At 40.4% G+C, this 19,116-nt stretch overlaps 1 protein-coding gene across 2 annotated transcripts in view; it reads left to right on the top strand.

Annotated features, from left to right (window-relative positions):
• KLHDC4 (kelch domain containing 4) overlaps positions 1-19,116 on the top strand; it is a 66,866-nt gene that overhangs the window by 31,150 nt on the left and 16,600 nt on the right. For both annotated transcript variants that reach the window (XM_057533955.1, XM_057533956.1), the window contains one exon: positions 15,862-15,954. In XM_057533955.1, coding sequence (XP_057389938.1) covers positions 15,862-15,954 — 93 coding nt within the window. The remainder of the gene's footprint in view (positions 1-15,861; positions 15,955-19,116) is intronic.

The raw sequence follows: 19,116 nt of genomic DNA on the forward strand, positions 1-19,116 counted from the left end.
CATGATGTATTTGAGACCGTCCACGTCGTGGTGTGTGTCAGTAGATGGCTCCTTTCTGTGGCCGACTTGTGTTCTGTCTGATGAACACACCACACCTTGTGTATCTGTTTACTCGGAGCACTTCCCACCGCTTCCAGCTTTGGACAGTCAGGAGTAAAGCTTCTGTGAACACGTGGAGGTGTTTGTGTGCACCTGGGTTCTCATTCCTCTTGAGTAAATGTCTGGTGTCACGTTGCTGGGTTGTGTGCTGAGTCTGTGTGTGGCGGTTGTGAGAAGCTGCTGTCCCGTTTTCACCCTGCCCGCAGCAGAGAGGGGGCGGGGGAGCGGACTCCAGCGCTTCCCGGCCTCACAGCTCTGGGTGCCGGCTCTTGTCTCAGGCCCCCCGTGGGGTGCAGGGAGGAGCTCACCTCTGGTATGAGACAGCTGGCATCTAATGACCTTGACCACATTTCATATTTGTGTTAGGCGTTTGTATGTCTATATATAATTTTTCTATCTTTTGTGAATTTTGTTTTCATATCTTTTGTGAACTTTCTGTTCAGATCTTTTGCCTGTGTTTTTATTGGGTTGTTTATCTTACTGATAAGGTAGTAAGGATTCTTTATATATTCTGCATACAGGTCACTTGCAGATGTATATTTGCAGATACTTCTCCCAGTCCATCACTTGCCTTTTTATTTTTTAGTGGTTTATTTTGAAGAGCTGAAGATTTTTATTTTGATGGAGTACAGTTTGTTAGCGTCTATCTGTATCTACTCCAAGGTCATAGAGATTTTCTCATGTTCTATTCTAGAGTTTATAATAGTTAGTTATACTCAGGATGGTTTTGGTAGCTTGTGGTCAAATTTGATGGTACCCAGTAAGTGCTTACAGAATAAATTGGTGTAAAAAGTGGTTCTTTTTTATTTTTAATTTAATTTTTCTTATATATTGGAGTATAGTTGATTTACAATGTTGTGTTAGTTTCAGGTGTCCAGCTAAGTGATTCAGTTATACATATACATATATCCATTCTTTTTCAGATTCTTTTCTTGTATAGGTTATTACAGAATATTGAGTAGAGTTCCCTGTGCTATACAGTAGGTCCTTGTTGATTGTCTATTTTACATATAGTAGTGTGTATATGTTAATTGCAAACTCCTAATTTATCCCTCCCCCCTCCATGTTTCCCCTTTGGTAACCATCAGTTATTTCTGAAGTCTGTGAGTCTGTTTCTGCTTTGTAGATAAGTTTATTTGTATTATTATTATATTTTTAGATTCCACATTTAAGTGATATGATATTTGTCCTTGTCTGACTTACTTCACTTAGTATGATAATCTCTAGGTCCATCCATGTTGCTGCAACTGGCATTATTCCATTCTTTTTTATGGCTGAGTAATATTCCATCGTATATACGTACCACATCTTCTTTATCCATTTCTCTGTCAATGGATTTTTAGGTGGCTTCCATGTCCTGGCTATTGTAAATAGAGCTGCAGTGAACACTGGGGTGCATGTATCTTTTTGAATTATTGTTTTCTCTGGATATATGCCCAGGAGTGGGATTGCTGGGTCATATGGTAGCTCTATTTTTAGTTTTTTAAGGAACTTCCATACTGTTCTCCATAGTGGCTGCACAATTTACATTCCCACCAACAGTGTAGGAGGGTTCCCTTTTCCCCACACCCTCTCCAGCATTCATTCTTTGTAGATATTTTGATGATGGCCATCTGGTAGGTGTGAGGTGATACCTCATTGTAGTTTTGATTTTCATTTCTCTAGTAATTAATGATGTTGAGCATCTTTTCATGTGCTTTTTGGCCATCTGTATGTCTTCTTTCGAGAAATGTCTGTTTAGGTCTTCTGCCCATTTTTTTTTTTTTTTTTTTTTTTTTTTTTTTTTTTTTTTTTTTTAAAGGAACTCCATTTATCCAAAGGATATCTAAAAATTTAGAACAAAATTCATACTTAATGTAAGAATGTTGACAGCATATCCTTAAAGAGCAGGTATAAGACAAGGGCCTCTGCTATCAGCACTTCTTTTTTTTTTTTTTTTTTTTTTTTTTTTCCACACACACACACTGTATTTTATTTTTACAAGAGATAGATAGACTGACACCAAGCATTGTACATGGATGACCACAACAAAAGCAACAATGATTGCAATTACCAAACATGAAACACACTTATACTATGTCATAACATTGACATTCAGTCCAGTAATCCTCCACTGTAACAGCTCCTTTACTTTGCAGTGAAAATTGATTTGTATATTCTTTTCCTCTGAGTCCTTGTGGGATTTTTTTTTTTTTTAATTCAGACAGAAAGTCACAAAAATTATACTCATCCTCATCAGTTCACTCAGTCCCATGTAATTAATTTCTTTTTTTTCATCTTGATCTTTTGTTAGCACTTTTATGAGTTCATCAGTTTTTCATTAGAGTTCTGAAAATGCTTATTCATTCAGTTCAGCAGTACAGTCAGTTACCAGAAACCTGTACTTGTCAGAGTCTTTTCCATGAATTTCTTGAAGATGAAACTCTTTTATAGGAACATATTTGCAAAATCATCAGAGTACACCCAGAACTGTCTGTAAATGACAAAAGACTTAAAAATGACCATGGTTAAAGATTTGATGAAAGTTCATAATAATGCAGTTGACAAGAAAATTAGTTATTTCTGAGATATACATTTTAAAGTAATAACTAGGATTATTACTTATAACATTATACCAGAACATATAAGATTTTTAGACGTTTCCTGTAATGTCTGAAACATTTATATTAACATATTTCCATACATATTTCCATACAAATACAAATATAAGATTTTTAGAAATTTCATGTAATGTCTGAAACATTTATATTAACATATTTCCATACATATTTCCATACAAATACAAATATAAGATTTTTAGAAATTTCATGTAATGTCTGAAACATTTATATTAACATATTTCCATACATATTTCCATACAAATACAAATATAAGATTTTTAGAAATTTCATGTAATGTCTGAAACATTTATATTAACATATTTCCATACATATTTCCATACAAATACAAATATAAGATTTTTAGAAATTTCATGTAATGTCTGAAACATTTATATTAACATATTTCCATACATATTTCCATACAAATACAAATATAAGATTTTTAGAAATTTCATGTACTGTCTGAAACATTTATATTAACATATTTCCATACATATTTCCATACAAATACAAATATAAGATTTTTAGAAATTTCATGTAATGTCTGAAACATTTATATTAACATATTTCCATACAAATAACCCAATGAAAGTTTAGTATTAGTTGTTTTGTTTGTTTTTTTATACTGCAGGTTCTTATTAGGCATCAGTTTTATACACATCCGTGTATACATGTCAATCCCAATCGCCCAATTCAGCACATCACCATCCCCACCTCATCGCAGTTTTCCCCCCTTGGTGTCCATATGTCCATTCTCTACATCTGTGTCTCAACTTCTGCCCTGCAAACTGGCTCATCTGTACCATTTTTCTACGTTCCACATACATGCATTAACATACGATATTTGTTTTTCTCTTTCTGACTTACTTCACTCTGTATGACAGTCTCTAGATCCATCCACTTCTCAACAAATGACTCAATTTCGTTCCTTTTTATGGCTGAATAATATTCCATCGTATATATGTACCACAACTTCTTTATCCATTCGTCTGTTGATGGGCATTTAGGTTGCTTCCATGACCTGGCTATTGTAAATAGTGCTGCAATGAACATTCGGGTGCACGTGTCTTTTTGAATTACGGTTTTCTCTGGGTATATGCCCAGTAGTGGGATTGCTGGGTCATATGGTAATTCTATTTTTAGTTTTTTAAGGAACCTCCATATTGTTCTCCATAGTGGCTGTATCAATTTACATTCCCACCAACAGTGCAAGAGGGTTCCCTTTTCTCCACACCCTCTCCAGCATTTGTTGTTTGTAGATTTTCTGATGATGCCCATTCTAACAGGAGTGAGGTGATACCTCATTGTAGTTTTGATTTGCATTTCTCTAATAATTAGTGATGTTGAGCATCTTTTCATGTGCTTCGTGGCCATCTGTATGTCTTCTTTGGAGAAATGTCTATTTAGGTCTTCTGCCCATTTTTGGATTGGGGTGTTTGTTTCTTTGATATTGAGCTGAATGAGCTGTTTATATATTTTGGAGATTAATCCTTTGTCCGTTGATTCATTTGCAAATATTTTCTCCCATTCTGAGGGTTGTCTTTTCGTCTTGTTTATGGTTTCCTTTGCTGTGCAAAAGCTTTGAAGTTTCATTAGGTCCCACTTGTTTATTTTTGTTTTTATTTCCATTACTCTAGGAGGTGGATCGAAAAAGATCTTGCTGTGATTTATGTCAAAGAGTGTTCTTCCTATGTTTTCCTCTAAGAGTTTTATAGTGTCCAGTCTTATATTTAGGTCTCTAATCCATTTTGAGTTTATTTTTGTGTATGGTGTTAGGGAGTATTCTAATTTCATTCTTTTACATGTGGCTGTCCAGTTTTCCCAGCACCACTTATTGAAGAGACTGTCTTTTCTCCATTGTATATCTTTGCCTCCTTTGTCATAGATTAGTTGACCATAGGTGCGTGGGTTAATCTCTGGGCTTTCTATCTTGTTCCATTGATCTATGTTTCTGTTTTTGTGCCAGTACCATATTGTCTTGATTACTGTAGCTTTGTAGTATAGTCTGAAGTCAGGGAGTCTGATTCCTCCAGCTCCATTTTTTTGCCTCAAGACTGCTTTGGCTATTCGGGGTCTTTTGTGTCTCCATACAAATTTTAAGATGATTTGTTCTAGCTCCGTAAAAAATGCCATTGGTAATTTGATAGGGATTGCATTGAATCTGTAGATTGCTTTGGGTAGTATACTCATTTTCACAATGTTGATTCTTCCAATCCAAGAACATGGTATATCTCTCCATCTGTTGGTATCATCTTTAATTTCTTTCATCAGTGTCTTATAGTTTTCTGCATACAGGTCTTTTGTCTCCCTAGGTAGGTTTATTCCTAGGTATTTTATTCTTTTTGTTGCAATGGTAAATGGGAGTGTTTCCATAATTTCTCTTTCAGATTTTTCATCATTAGTGTATAGGAATGCAAGAGATTTCTGTGCATTAATTTTGTAACCTGCAACTTTACCATATTCATTAATTAGCTCTAGCAGTTTTCTGGTGGCAGTTTTAGGATTCTCTATGTATAGTATCATGTCATCCGCAAACAGTGACAGTTTTACTTCTTCTTTTCCAATTTGTATTCCTTTTATTTCTTTTTCTTCTCTGATTGCCGTGGCTAGGACTTCCAGAACTATGTTGAATAATAGTGGTGAGAGTGGACATCCTTGTCTCGTTCCTGATCTTAGAGGAAATGCTTTCAGTTTTTCACCATTGAGAATGATGTTTGCTGTGGGTTTGTCATATATGGCCTTTATTATGTTGAGGTAGGTTCCCTCTATGCCCACTTTCTGGAGAGTTTTTATCATAAATGGGTGTTGAATTTTGTCAAAAGCTTTTTCTGCATCTATTGAGATGATCATATGGTTTTTCCTCTTCAATTTGTTAATATGGTGTATCACATTGATTGATTTGCGTATATTGAAGAATCCTTGCATTCCTGGGATAAATCCCACTTGATCGTGGTGTATGATCCTTTTAATGTGTTGTTGGATTCTGTTTGCTAGTATTTTGTTGAGGATTTTTGCATCTATATTCATCAGTGATATTGGTCTGTAATTTTCTTTTTTTGTAGTGTCTTTGTCTGGTTTTGGTATCAGGGTGATGGTGGCCTCATAGAATGAGTTTGGGAGAGTTCCTTCCTCTGCAATTTTTTGGAAGAGTTTGAGAAGGATGGGTGTTAGCTCTTCTCTAAATGTTTGATAGAATTCACCTGTGAAGCCATCTGGTCCTGGACTTTTGTTTGTTGGAAGATTTTTAATCACAGTTTCAATTTCATTACTTGTGATTGGTCTGTTCATATTTTCTGTTTCTTCCTGGTTCAGTCTTGGAAGGTTATACCTTTCTAAGAATTTGTCCATTTCTTCCAGGTTGTCCATTTTATTGGCATAAAGTTGCTTGTAGTAGTCTCTTAGGATGTTTTGTATTTCTGCGGTGTCTGTTGTAACTTCTCCTTTTTCATTTCTGATTTTATTGATTTGAGTCCTCTCCCTCTTTTTCTTGATGAGTCTGGCTAATGGCTTATCAATTTTGTTTATCTTCTCAAAGAACCAACTTTTAGTTTTATTGATCTTTGCTATTGTTTTCTTTGTTTCTATTTCATTTATTTCTGCTCTGATCTTTATGATTTCTTTCCTTCTGCTAACTTTGGGTTTTGTTTGTTCTTCTTTCTCTAGTTTCTTTAGGTGTAAAGTTAGATTGTTTACTTGAGATTTTTCTTGTTTCTTTAGGTAGGCTTGTATAGCTATAAACTTCCCTCTTAGAACCGCTTTTGCTGCATCCCATAGGTTTTGGGTCGTCGTGTTTTCATTGTCATTTGTCTCTAGGTATTTTTTTATTTCCTGTTTGATTTCTTCAGTGATCTCTTGGTTATTTAGTAACGTATTGTTTAGCCTCCATGTGTTTGTCTTTTTTACGTTTTTTTCCCTGTAATTCATTTCTAATCTCATAGCGTTGTGGTCAGAAAAGATGCTTGATATGATTTCAATTTTCTTAAATTTACTGAGGCTTGATTTGTGACCCAAGATGTGATCTATCCTGGAGAATGTTCCGTGTGCACTTGAGAAGAACGTGTAATCTGCCGTTTTTGGATGGAATGTCCTATATATATCAATTAAATCTATCTGGTCTATTGTGTCATTTAAAGCTTCTGTTTCCTTATTTATTTTCATTTTGGATGATCTGTCCATTGGTGTAAGTGAGGTGTTAAAGTCCCCCACTATTATTGTGTTACTGTCGATTTCCTCTTTTATAGCTGTTAGCAGTTGCCTTATGTATTGAGGTGCTCCTATGTTGGGTGCATATATATTTATAATTGTTATATCTTCTTCTTGGATTGATCCCTGGATCATTATGTAGTGTCCTTCCTTGTCTCTTGTAACATTCTTTATTTTAAAGTCTATTTTATCTGATACGAGTATAGCTACTCCAGCTTTCTTTTGATTTCCATTTGCATGGAATATCTTTTTCCATCCCCTCACTTTCAGTCTGTATGTGTCCCTAGGTCTGAAGTGGGTCTCTTGTAGACAGCATATATATGGGTCTTGTTTTTGTATCCATTCAGCCAGTCTATGTCTTTTGGTTGGGGCATTTAATCCATTCACGTTTAAGGTAATTATCGATATGTATGTTCCTATGACCATTTTCTTAATTGTTTTGGGTTTGTTTTTGTAGGTCCTTTTCTTCTCTTGTGTTTCCCACTTAGAGAAGTTCCTTTAGCATTTGTTGTAGAGCTGGTTTGGTGGTGCTGAATTCTCTTAGCTTTTGCTTGTCTGTAAAGCTTTTGATTTCTCCATCAAATCTAAATGAGATCCTTGCTGGGTAGAGTAATCTTGGTTGTAGGTTCTTCCCTTTCATCACTTTAAGTATTTCATGCCACTCCCTTCTGGCTTGCAGAGTTTCTGCTGAGAAATCAGCTGTTAACCTTATGGGGGTTCCCTTGTATGTTATTTGTCGTTTTTCCCTTGCTGCTTTCAATAATTTTTCTTTGTCTTTAATTTTTGCCACTTTGATTACTATGTGTCTCGGCGTGTTTCTCCTTGGGTTTATTCTGTATGGGACTCTCTGCGCTTCCTGGACTTGGGTGGCTATTTCCTTTCCCATGTTAGGGAAGTTTTCGATTATAATCTCTTCAAATATTTTCTCTGGTCCTTTCTCTCTCTCTTCTCCTTCTGGGACCCCTATAATGCGAATGTTGTTGCGTTTAATGTTGTCCCAGAGGTCTCTTAGGCTGTCTTCATTTCTTTTTATTCTTTTTTCTTTAGTCTGTTCCGCAGCAGTGAATTCCACCATTCTGTCTTCCAGGTCACTTATCCGTTCTTCTGCCTCAGTTATTCTGCTATTGATTCCTTCTAGTGTAGTTTTCATTTCAGTTATTGTATTGGTCATCTCTGTTTGTTTGTTCTTTAATTCTTCTAGGTCTTTGTTAATCATTTCTTGCATCTTCTCAATCTTTGCCTCCATTCTTATTCCGAGGTCCTGGATCATCTTCACTATCATTATTCTGAATTCTTTTTCTGGAAGGTTGCCTATCTCCACTTCATTTAGTTGTTTTTCTGGGGTTTTTTCTTGTTCCTTCATCTGGTACATAGCCCTCTGCCTTTTCATCTTCTCTGTCTTTCTGTAACTGTGGTTTTTGGTCCACAGGCTGCAGGATTGTAGTTTTTCTTGCTTCTGTTGTCTGCCCTCTGGTGGTTGAGGCTATCTAAGAGGCTTGATGGGAGGCTCTGGTGGTGGGTAGAGCTGACTGTTGCTGTGGCGGTCAGAGCTCAGTAAAACCTTAATCCACTTGACTGTTGATGGGTGGGGCTGGGTTCCCTCCCTGTTGCTGTGGCGATCAGAGCCCAGTAAAACCTTAATCCACTTGACTGTTGATGGGTGGGGCTGGGTTCCCTCCCTGTTGGTTGTTTTGCCTGAGGCAACCCAACACTGGAGCCTACCCGTGCTCTTTGGTGGGGTTAATGGCCGACTCTGGGAGGGCTCACGCCAAGGAGAACTTCCCAGGACCTCTGCTGCCAGTGTCCTTATCCCCACGGTGAAACAGAGCCACCACTCGCCTCTGCAGGAGACCCCCCAACACCAGCAGGTACGTCTGGTTCTGCCCATTTTTTGATTGGGTTGTTTGTTTTTTTTGAAATTGAGCTGCATGAGCTGTTTATATATTTTGGAGATTAATCCATTGTCAGTCACTTCCTTTGCAAATACTTTCTCCCATTCTGTCGGTTGTCTTTGTTTTTTTATGGTTTCCTTTGCTGTGCAAAAGCTTTTAAGTTTCATTAGGTCCTATTTGTTTATTTTTGTTTTTATTTTCATTACTCTCTAGGAGGTGGATCCAAAAAAAATATTGCTGTGATTTATGTCAGAGTGTTCTGCCTATGTTTTCCTCTAAGAGTTTTATCATATCCAGCCTTACAGTAGGTCTTTAATCCATTTTGAGTTTATTTTTGTGTATGGTGTTGGAGAATGTTCTAATTTCATTCTTTTACATGTAGTTGCCCAGTTTTCCTAGCACCACTTACTGAAGAGACTGTCTTTTCTCCATTGTATATTCTTGCCTCCTTTGTCATAGATTAACTGATTGTAGGTGTATAGGTTTATTTTGGGGCTTTCTATCCTGTCCCATTGATCTATATTTCTGTTTTTGTGCCAGTACCATACTGTTTTGATTACTGTAGCTTTGTAGTATAGTGGGAAGTCAGGGAGTCTGATTGCTCCAGCTCCGTTTTTGTTTCTTAGGATTGCTTTGGTTATTTGGGGTCTTCTGTGTTTCCATAGAAATTTAAAAAAAATTTTTCTAGTTGTGTGAAAAATACCATTGGTAATTTGATAGGGATTGCACTGAGTCTGTAGATTGCTTTGGGTAGTATAGTCATTTTGACAATGTTGATTCTTCCAATCCAAGAACATGGTATATCTTTCCATCTGTTTGTGTCATCTTCGATTTCTTTCATCAGTGTCTTACAGTTTTCTGCATACAGGTCTTTTGTCTCCTTGGGTAGGTTTATACCTAGGTATTTTATTCTTTTTGTTGCAATGGTAAATGGGAGTGTTTCCATAATTTCTCTTTCAGATTTTTCATCATTAGTGTATAGGAATGCAAGAGATTTCTGTGTATTAATTTTGTATCCTGGAACTTTTCTGAATTCATTGATGAGCTCTAGTAGTTTTCTGGTAGCATCTTCAGGATTTTCTATGTATAGTATCATGTCATCTGCAAACAGTGACAGTTTTACTTCTTCTTTTCCAATTTGAATTCCTTTTATTTCTTTTTCTTCTCTGATTGCCATGGCTAGGACTTCCAAAACTATGTTGAATAAAAGTGGTGAAAGTGGACATCCTTGTCTTTTTTCTGATCTCAGAGGAAATGCTTTCAGCTTTTCACCATTGAGAATGATGTTAGCTGTGGGTTTGTCATCTATGGCCTATGGCCTTTATTATGTTGAGGTACGTTCCCTCTTTGCCCACTTTCTGGAGAGTTTTTATCATTGATGGGTGTTGAATTTTGTCAAAAGCTTTTTCTGCATCTATTGAGATGATCACATGGTTTTTATTCTTCAATTTGTTAATGTGTATCATACTGATTGATTTGCGTATATTGAAGAATTCTTGAATCCCTGGGATAAATGCCACTTGATCATGGTGTATGATCTTTTTAATGTATTGTTGCATTTGGTTTGCTAGTATTCTGTTGAGAATTTTTGCGTCTGTGTTCATCAGTGATATTGGCCTGTAATTTTCTTTTTTTGTGGTATTTTTGTCTGGTTTTGGTATCAGGGTGATGGTGGACTCATAGAATGAGTTTGGGAATGTTTCTTCCTCTGCAGTTTTTGGGAAGAGTTTCAGAAGGATAGGTGTTAGCTCTTCTCTAAATGTTTGATAGAATTCGTCTGTGAAGCCATCTGGTCCTGGACTTTTGTTTGTCGGAAGTTTTTTAGTCACAATTTCAATTTCAGTACTTGTGATTGGTCTGTTCATATTTTCTATTTCTTCCTGGTTCCATCTTGGAAGGTTGTACCTTTCTAAGAATTTGTTCATTTCTTCTAGGTTGTCCATTTTATTGTCATAGAGTTGCTTGTAGTAGTCTCTTAGGATGCTTTGTATTTCTGTGGTGTCTTTTGTAACTTCTCCTTTTTCATTTCTAATTTTATTGATTTGACCCCTCTCCCTTTTTTTCTTGATGAGTCTGGTTAAAGGTTTATCAATTTTATCTTTTCAAAGAACCAGCTTTTAGTTTCATTGATCTTTGCTATTGTTTTCTTTGTCTCTATTTTATTTATTTCTGCTCAGATCTTTATGATTTTTTTTTTCTACTACCTTTGGGTTTCGTTCTTCTTTCTCTAGTTGTTTTAGGTGTAAGTTAGGTTGTTTGAGATTTTTCTTGTTTCCTGAGGTAAGATTGTATTGCTGTACACTTCCCTCTTAGAACTGCTTTTGCCACATCCCATAGGTTTTGGATTCCCGTATTTTCATTGTCTTTTATCTCTAGTTATTTATTTATTTACTATTTGATTTATTCAGTGATCCATTGGTTGTTTAATAACATGTTGTTTATCCTCCACGTGTTTGTGTTTGTTTTTTTTTTTAAGTTCTTTCTGTTATTGATTTCTAATCTCATAGTGTTGTGGTTGGAAAAGACGCTTGATATGATCTCAGTTTTCTTAAATTTACCAAGGCTTGCTTTGTGGCCCAGCATGTGACCTATCCTGGAGAATGTTCCATGTGCGCCGCCTGAGAAGAATGTGTATTCTGCTGCTTTTGGATGGTCTAATGTGTTACTTATGGCCTGTGTTTCCTTACTGATTTTCTGTCTGGATGATCTGTCCATTGATGTAAGTGCGGTGTTAAAGCCCCCTACTATTATTGTGTTACTGTCGATTTCTCCTTTTATGGCTGTTTGCATTTGTCTTACATGGTGAGGTGCTCCTATGTTGGGTGTATATATATATTTACAATTGTTATATTTTCCTCTTGGATTTATCTCTTGATCATTAGGTAGTGTCCTTCTTTGTTTCTTGTAACAGTCTTTATTTTAAGGTCTGTTTTGTCTGATATGAGTATTGCTACTCCAGCTTTCTTTTGATTTCCATTTGCATGGAATACCTTTTTTCCATCCCCTCACTTTCAAACTGTATGTGTCCCTAGATCTGAAGTGGGTCTCTTGTAGACAGCATATATATGGGTCTTGTTTTTGTATCCGTTCAGGCAGTCTTTGTCTTTTGTTTGGAGCATTTAAACCATTTCCATATAAGGTAATTCTTGATATGTACGTTCTTATTGCCATTTTGTTAATTGTGTTGGATTTGTTTTTGTAGGTCTTTTTTCTTCCCTTCTTTTGTTCTCTTGTGATTTGATGACTATCTTTAGTCTTGTGTTTGGATTGCTTTTTCTGTGTGTGTGTCTATTGTATCTATTGTAGATTTTTGGTTTGTGGTTCCCATGAGGTTTTGGTAAAGCAGTCTATATAGTGAATATATACAAGATTGTTTTAAGTTGCTGGTCTCTTAATTTCAAACACATTCCCTATATCCTGCATCTGTACTTTCCTCTTCTCACGATTGCTGGTTTTGATATCATATTTGTGTGTGGGTGATTTCCTACCTTTACTGTGTGTTTGCCTTTACTGGTGAGCTTTCACATTCATAATTTTCTCGTTTCTAGTTGTGGCCTTTTCCGCCTAGAGAAGTTCCTTTAGCATTTGTTGTAAAGCTGGTTTGGTGGTGCTGAATTATCTTAGCTTTTGCTTGTCTGTAAAGCTTCCGATTTCTCTTTTGAATCTGAACGAGAGCCTTGCTGGGTAGAGTATTCTTGGTTGTAGGTTTTTCCCTTTCATTACTTTAAGTGTATCATGCCACTCGGTTCTGGCCTGCAGAGTTTCTGCTGAAGAAACCTTATGGGGATTCCCTTGTATGTTACTTGTTGCTTTTCCCTTGTTGCTTTTAATATTTTCTCTTTGTCTTTAATTTTTGTCAGTTTCATTAATATGTGTCTTGGCATGTTCCTCCTTGGGTTTATCCTGTATGGGACTCTCTGCACTTACTGGACTTGAGTGAGTGTTTCCTTTCCCATGTTAGGGAAGTTTTCGGCTATAATCTCTTCATATATTTTCTCGGGCCCTTTCTCTCTCTCTTCTCCTTCTAGGAGTCCTATATTGTGAATGTTGATGTGTTTCATGTTGTCCCAAAGGTCTCTGAGACTGTCCTCGTTTCTTTTCATTCTTTTTTGTTTATTCTAGTCTGTGGCAGTGATTTCCACCACTCTGTTGTCCAGCTCACTTATTCATTCTTCTGCCTCATTTATTCTGCTATCGATTCTTTTCAGTGTGTTTTTCATTTCAGCTATTGTGTTGTTCATCTGTTTGTTCTTCAAATCTTCTAGCTCTTCATCAAACATTTCTTGTATCTTCTCGGTCTGTGCCTCCATTCTTTTTCTGAGATCTTGGGTCATCTTTACTGTAATTACTTTTAATTATTCTTCAGGTAGATTGCTTATCTCCACTTCACTTAGTTGTTCTTCTGGGTTTTTAATCTTGTTCCTTCATCTGGCACATATTTCTTGCCATCTCATTTTGTCTAACTTTCTGTGTTTGTGGTCTCCTTTCTGCAGGCTGCAGGATTGTAGTTCCTCTTGTTTTTGGTGTCTGCCCCTGGAAGGTGAGGTTGGTCCTGGGCTTGTGCAGGCTTCCTGGTGGGAGGGACAGGAGCCAGCCCACTGGTGGGTGGAGCTGGGTCTTGTCCGTCTGGTGGACAGGCCCATGTCAGGAGGTGTGTTCAGAGGTGACTGTGAGCTCAGTACAACTTTAGGCAGCCTGTCTGCTGATGGGAGGGGCTGTGTTTCCCCTGCCGGTTGTTTGGCCTGAGGCATCCCAGCACTAGAGCCTGCTGGCTGTTGGGTGGGGCCGGGTCTTGGTGCCAAAATGGCGACCTCACGCTGATCATATTCCCTGGGGCCTCTGCCACCAGTGTCCTTGCCCCCACAGTGAGCCACAGCTGACTCACTGCCTCCCCAGGAGACCCTCCAAGACCTGCAGGTAGGTCTATCCCAGGCTCCTGTGGAGTCACTTCTTTGTGCTGGGTCCCAGTGCACACGAAATCTTGTGTGTGCTCTCCAGGAGTGGAGTCTCTTGTTTCCCCCAGTCGTGTGGAGCTCCTGCACTCAATCCCTGCTGGCCTTGAAAGCCAAGAGCTCTGGGGGCTCCTCCTCCTGAGGCCAGACCCTCAGGCTGGGGAGCCTGACGTGGGGCTCAGAATTCTCACTCCTGTGGGAGAACCTCTACCATATAATTATTTTCCAGTTTGCTGGTCACCCACCTGGCGGGTATGGAATTTGATTATATTGTGAAAGTGTTCCTCCTACCATCTCGTTGTGGCTTCTTCTTTGTCTTTGGGTGTAAAATATCTTTTTTGGTAGCTTCTGGTCTTTTTTTAAAACATTTGTTTGTTTGTTTATTTATTTACTTACGGCTGAGTTGGGTCTTTGTTGCTGCACGTGGGCTTTCTCCAGTTGTGGTGAGTGGGGGCTACTCTTCTTTGCGGTGCACGGGCTTGTCATTGTGGTGGCTTCTCTTGTAGCGGAGCACGGGCTCTAGGCGTGCGGGCTTCAGTAGTTGTGGCTCACGGGCTTCAGTAGTTGTGGCTTATAGGCTTCAGTAGTTGTGGCACATGGGCTCAGTAGTGGCTTGTGGGCTCTAGAACACAGGCTCAGTGGTTGTGGTGCATGGACTTAGTTGCTCCGTGGCATGTGGGATCTTACCAGACCAGGGCCCGAACCCATGTCCCCTGCATTGGCAGGCGGATTCTTAACCACTGCACTACCAGGGAAGCCCCCCAGTCTTTTTTGTTGATAGTTGTTTAGCAGTTAGTTGTGATTTTGGTGTTTTCTTGAGAGGAGGTGAGCTCGATCCTCTACTCTGCCATCTTGTCTGGCATTGAGGGGCTGCTTTTAGTCTGGATGCTTGCTGCCTCTTTCCTCAGTGTATGCTGGACATGATCCCCTTGATATGGGGTGTGCAGGTGCGGTGGCCCGTGTGCGCTCCTGGTGTGGCAGGGGCAGCGATCAGCGCCTACTTGTTGGTCTCCCCGCAGTGGCGGCGGCCCCTGAGGCTTTTGGACGGCGGGGGCAGTGGCCCCTGCTCCCAGTTCTCGTAGTGGTGGTGGCAGCCCGCATGCTCCCAAGAGGGCAGAGACAGTGATTGGCGCCTGCTGGCGGGTCTCTTGGTGGTGGTGGCCCATGCCCTCCCGAGACAGTGCAGGCAGCACTTGGCACCTCTTCATGGGTCTTGTGGTGGCAGCGGCAGCCCATGCACTCCTGGGACAGCAGGGGCAGTGCTTGGGGCCTGCGCGCGGGCTTCGTGGTGGCGGCCCGTGCACTCCCAGGACAGCGGGGGGCAGTGCTTCGGGTCTGCTTGTGTGTGTCTTAGCGGTGGCGATGGCCCATGCCTGCCTCTAGAGCCCATGATGGTGGTGGTGGCTCACACCCAGCCCAGAGCTCGTGTGTCCGGTTGACTGAGAGCACGTGCACAAGGAAGGAAGCTCTTATGGTGGTCCTGCTCCTCTCCTTCCATGCCCCCCAACAATGGCACCTTGCCTCTCTGACAGGCCCAGGCTTCTTCCGAGCACACCCTGAGTTGCCACAGTCCAGCCTCTTCAGGCTGTCTCTGTGTGCCAGCCCTGGTCCTTTCCCTGGGTCTGACCTCCGAAGCCCAAGCTTCAGCACGCAGCCGCCCCCCACACCTGTGGATGAGTGTCTCAGGCTGGGGAGTGCAGGGCAGCTGTACCGACTGTCTGTGCAGGGCACTCTCCGTGTTGCCTTCCACAAACTGGCTGTTACGCTCTCCTCGGAGGCTCCAAAGCTCCCCGTCAGTCCAGGCTGATCTCCCTGACGATGAGTGAACTTCCCAGGGTGCGGGAACCTTTTCTCCTTCACAGCTCCCTCTCTGGGGTATAGGTCCTGTCCCAACTCCTTTCACTTTTTTTTTTTTTCCTTTTGTTCTACCCAGTTATGTGGAGGTTTTCTTGTGCTTTCGGAAGTCTGAGGTCTTCTGCCAGCATTCCGTAGATGTTCCGTGCGAGTCGTTCCACTTGTAGATGTATTTTGGTGTGTTTGTGGGAGGAGGTGAGCTCCACGTCCTACTCTTCCGCCATCTGCCAAGCTTCTCTTTTTTTTTTTGTTCAATTTTAGATCACCAGGCGGTCCTTCAGGACGGAGTGGACATCGGATGGTGGCCTGGAAGAGACAGTTAATCCTTTTTGGTGGCTTCCATGAGAGTACAAGGTCAGTACAAATAGGAGGATCATCTTTGCTGGAGCAGTCAGGAGTGGGCTCCTTATGGGAAGAACCATTCTGAATACACGTGGAAAGTGCTGCCCATCCCTTAAAGCCAGGGCCAACGGCTTGGGCAGCTGCAGAGGAGGGCCCTGAGCTTGGTTAAACGCTCTGCTGTCACTGTCGTGGGATTCTTCATCATTACTGAACAGAGGTTCCCACACTTTTATTTTGCACCAAGGCCTGCAAGTAATGTGGCCAGTCCTATCTAAGATGGGCTCTCAAGCTTCAGCCTGTTGAGAACCCTCTGAAAGGCTTGTTCAGACCCTGATTTGTGACTCCGTTGGCCTGGGATCGGGCTGAGGATCTGCATTTCTTGAGGCTCCAGGTGATGCTGATGCTGCTGGCCAGGGAACCCCACTTTGAGAACCATGAGGCTAAAATAACTTTAAAATCCGCCCGATGGGGAACATGCGGCAGCCTGCATCCTGCAGAGGGACCTGAGGGGACATCCAGGTCTCCTGTGCCTGGTTGTGTCGCCACAGTGCTTGTGTGCCCAGCCTGGCGGCATGTTCTCCGGGGGTTTTAAGCCCATCATCTATACTGATACTTTCCTGAGTGGCCTTATTAGTTCAGTCCAGAGAAAGAAAACGCTTGGTGAACAGGTTAGTTCCTGCCACTGTCGTAAAACGCTAAGGTTCTGGGTGAGACGTCCAGACTGCTCTGATGCCTGGCGCAGGCCGCGCGAGTGGGGCTTTTCCTCTGACCTTGGGCCGTGTCAGACAAGGTGGGTGGATGGCTTTCTCGCTGGTGCCTCGTTTCACGTGCTCCTCTGTTGCCTAGTCCTTTAAAGAATAACATGCTTATCAACTCGTGGTGGTGGCAGTACACACACTTTTCTCAGTGTGACTCCATTGGCACACATTTTTTTTTTTTTTTTTAGAAATCTTCATTTTAATTTTTATTTATTTACTTATTTATTTATTTATGGCTGTGTTGGGTCTTTGTTTCAGTGTGAGGGCTTTCTCTAGTTGCGGCAAGTGGGGGCCACTCTTCATCGCGGTGCGTGGGCCTCTCACTATTGCGGCCTCTCTTGTTGCGGAGCACAGGCTCCAGACGCACAGGCTCAGTAGTTGTGGCTCACGGGCTTAGTTGCTCCGCGGCATGTGGGATCTTCCCAGACCAGGGCTCGAACCCGCGTCCCCTGCACTGGCAGGCGGATTCTCAACCACTGCGCCACCCGGGAAGCCCCATTGGCACACATTTTTTACGATACTCACTGGCTCATGAAAATAAGTCCTTGCACATACATGTGGGGAGAGTGGCGCTCGGTACGTTAGCGGGAGTGAGCGTTGCTGTGTTCCCTGTTCCCTACCCGAGCTGAAGCATCCTGGTGTCGATCTAGCTCAGTTGAGGTTTCAGGTTTCTTTCACGAACAAAAAATATTTTCATTAGTTGAGAAAAGGGGATATAATTCTTTTTTTTTAAATTCTTTTTTATTTTTTAACATTTTTATTGGAGTATAATTCTTTACAATGGTGTGTTAGTTTCTGCTGTATAACAAAGTGAATCAACTATACATATACATATATCCCCATATCTCCTCCCTCTTGTGTCTCCCTCCCACCCCTCTAGGTGGTCACAAAGCACCGAGCTGATCTCCCTGTGCTATGCGACTGCTTCCCAGTAGTTATCTGTTTTACATTTGGTAGTGTATATAAGTCCATGCCACTCTCTCACTTCGTTCCAGCTTACCCTTCCCCCTCCCTGTGTCCTCAAGTCCATTCTCTATGTCTGCGTCTTTATTCCTGTCCTGCCCCTAGGTTCTTCATAACTTTTTTTTTTCTTTTAGATTTGATATATATGTGTTAGCATACGGTATTTGTTTTTCTCTTTCTGACTTCACTCTGTATGAAAGACTCCAGGTCCATCCACCTCACTACAGATAACTCAATTTCATTTATTTTTATGGCTGAGTAATATTCCATTGTATATATGTGCCACATCTTCTTTATCCATTCATCTGTTGATGGACACTTAGGTTGCTTCCATGTCCTGTCGATTGTAAATAGTGCTGCAATGAATATTGTGGTACATGTCTATTTTTGAATTATGGTTTTCTCAGGGTATATGCCCAGTAGTGGGATTGCTAGGTCATATGGTAGTTCTATTTTTAGTTTTTTAAGGAACCTCCATACTGTTCTCCATAGTGGCTGTATCAATTTACATTCCCACCAACAGTGCAAAAGGGTTCCCTCTTCTCCACACCTCTCCAGCATTTATTGTCTGTAGATTTTTTGATGATGGCCATTCTGACTGGTGTGAGGTGATAACCTCATTTGTAGTTTTGATTTGCATTTCTCTAATGATTAATGATGTTGAGCATTCTTTCATGTGTTTGTTGGCAATCTGTATATCTTCATTGGAGAAATGTCTGTTTAGGTCTTCTGCCCATTTTTGGATTGAGTTGTTTGTTTTTTTTTTTGATATTGAGCTGCTTGTAAATTTTGGAGATTAATCCTTTGTCAGTTGCTTCATTTCCAAATATTTTCTCCCATTCTGAGGGTTGTCTTTTCGTCTTGTTTATGGTTTCCTTTGCTGTGCAAAAGCTTTTAAGTTTCGTTAGGTCCCATTTGTTTATTTTTGTTTTTATTTCCATTTCTCTAGGAGGTGGCTCAAAAAGGATCTTGCTGTCATTTATGTCATAGAGTGTTCTGCCTATGTTTCCCTCTAAGAGTTTTATAGTGTCTGGCCTTACATTTAGGTCTTTAATCCATTTTGGGTTTATTTTTGTGTATGGTGTTAGGGAGTGTTCTAATTTCATTCTTTTACATGTAGCTCTCCAGTTTTCCCAGCACCACTTATTGAAGAGGCTGTCTTTTCTCCATTTTATATTCTTGCCTCCTTTATCAAAAATAAGGTGACCGTATGTGCGTGGGTTTATCTCTGGGCTTTCTATCGTGTTCTGTTGATCTGTATTTCTGTTTTTGTGCCAGTACCGGACTGTCTTGATGACTGTAGCTTTGTAGTATAGTCTGAAGTCAGGGAGCCTGGTTACTCCTGGTCCATTTTTCTTTCTCAAGATTGCTTTGGCTATTCGGGGTCTTTCGTGTTTCCATACAAATTGTGAAATTTTTGTTCTAGTTCTGTGAAAAATGCCAGTGGTAGTTT

Source organism: Balaenoptera acutorostrata, chromosome 19 (genome assembly GCF_949987535.1).
Source record: "Balaenoptera acutorostrata chromosome 19, mBalAcu1.1, whole genome shotgun sequence".
In the NCBI taxonomy this organism is placed as follows: domain Eukaryota; kingdom Metazoa; phylum Chordata; class Mammalia; order Artiodactyla; family Balaenopteridae; genus Balaenoptera; species Balaenoptera acutorostrata.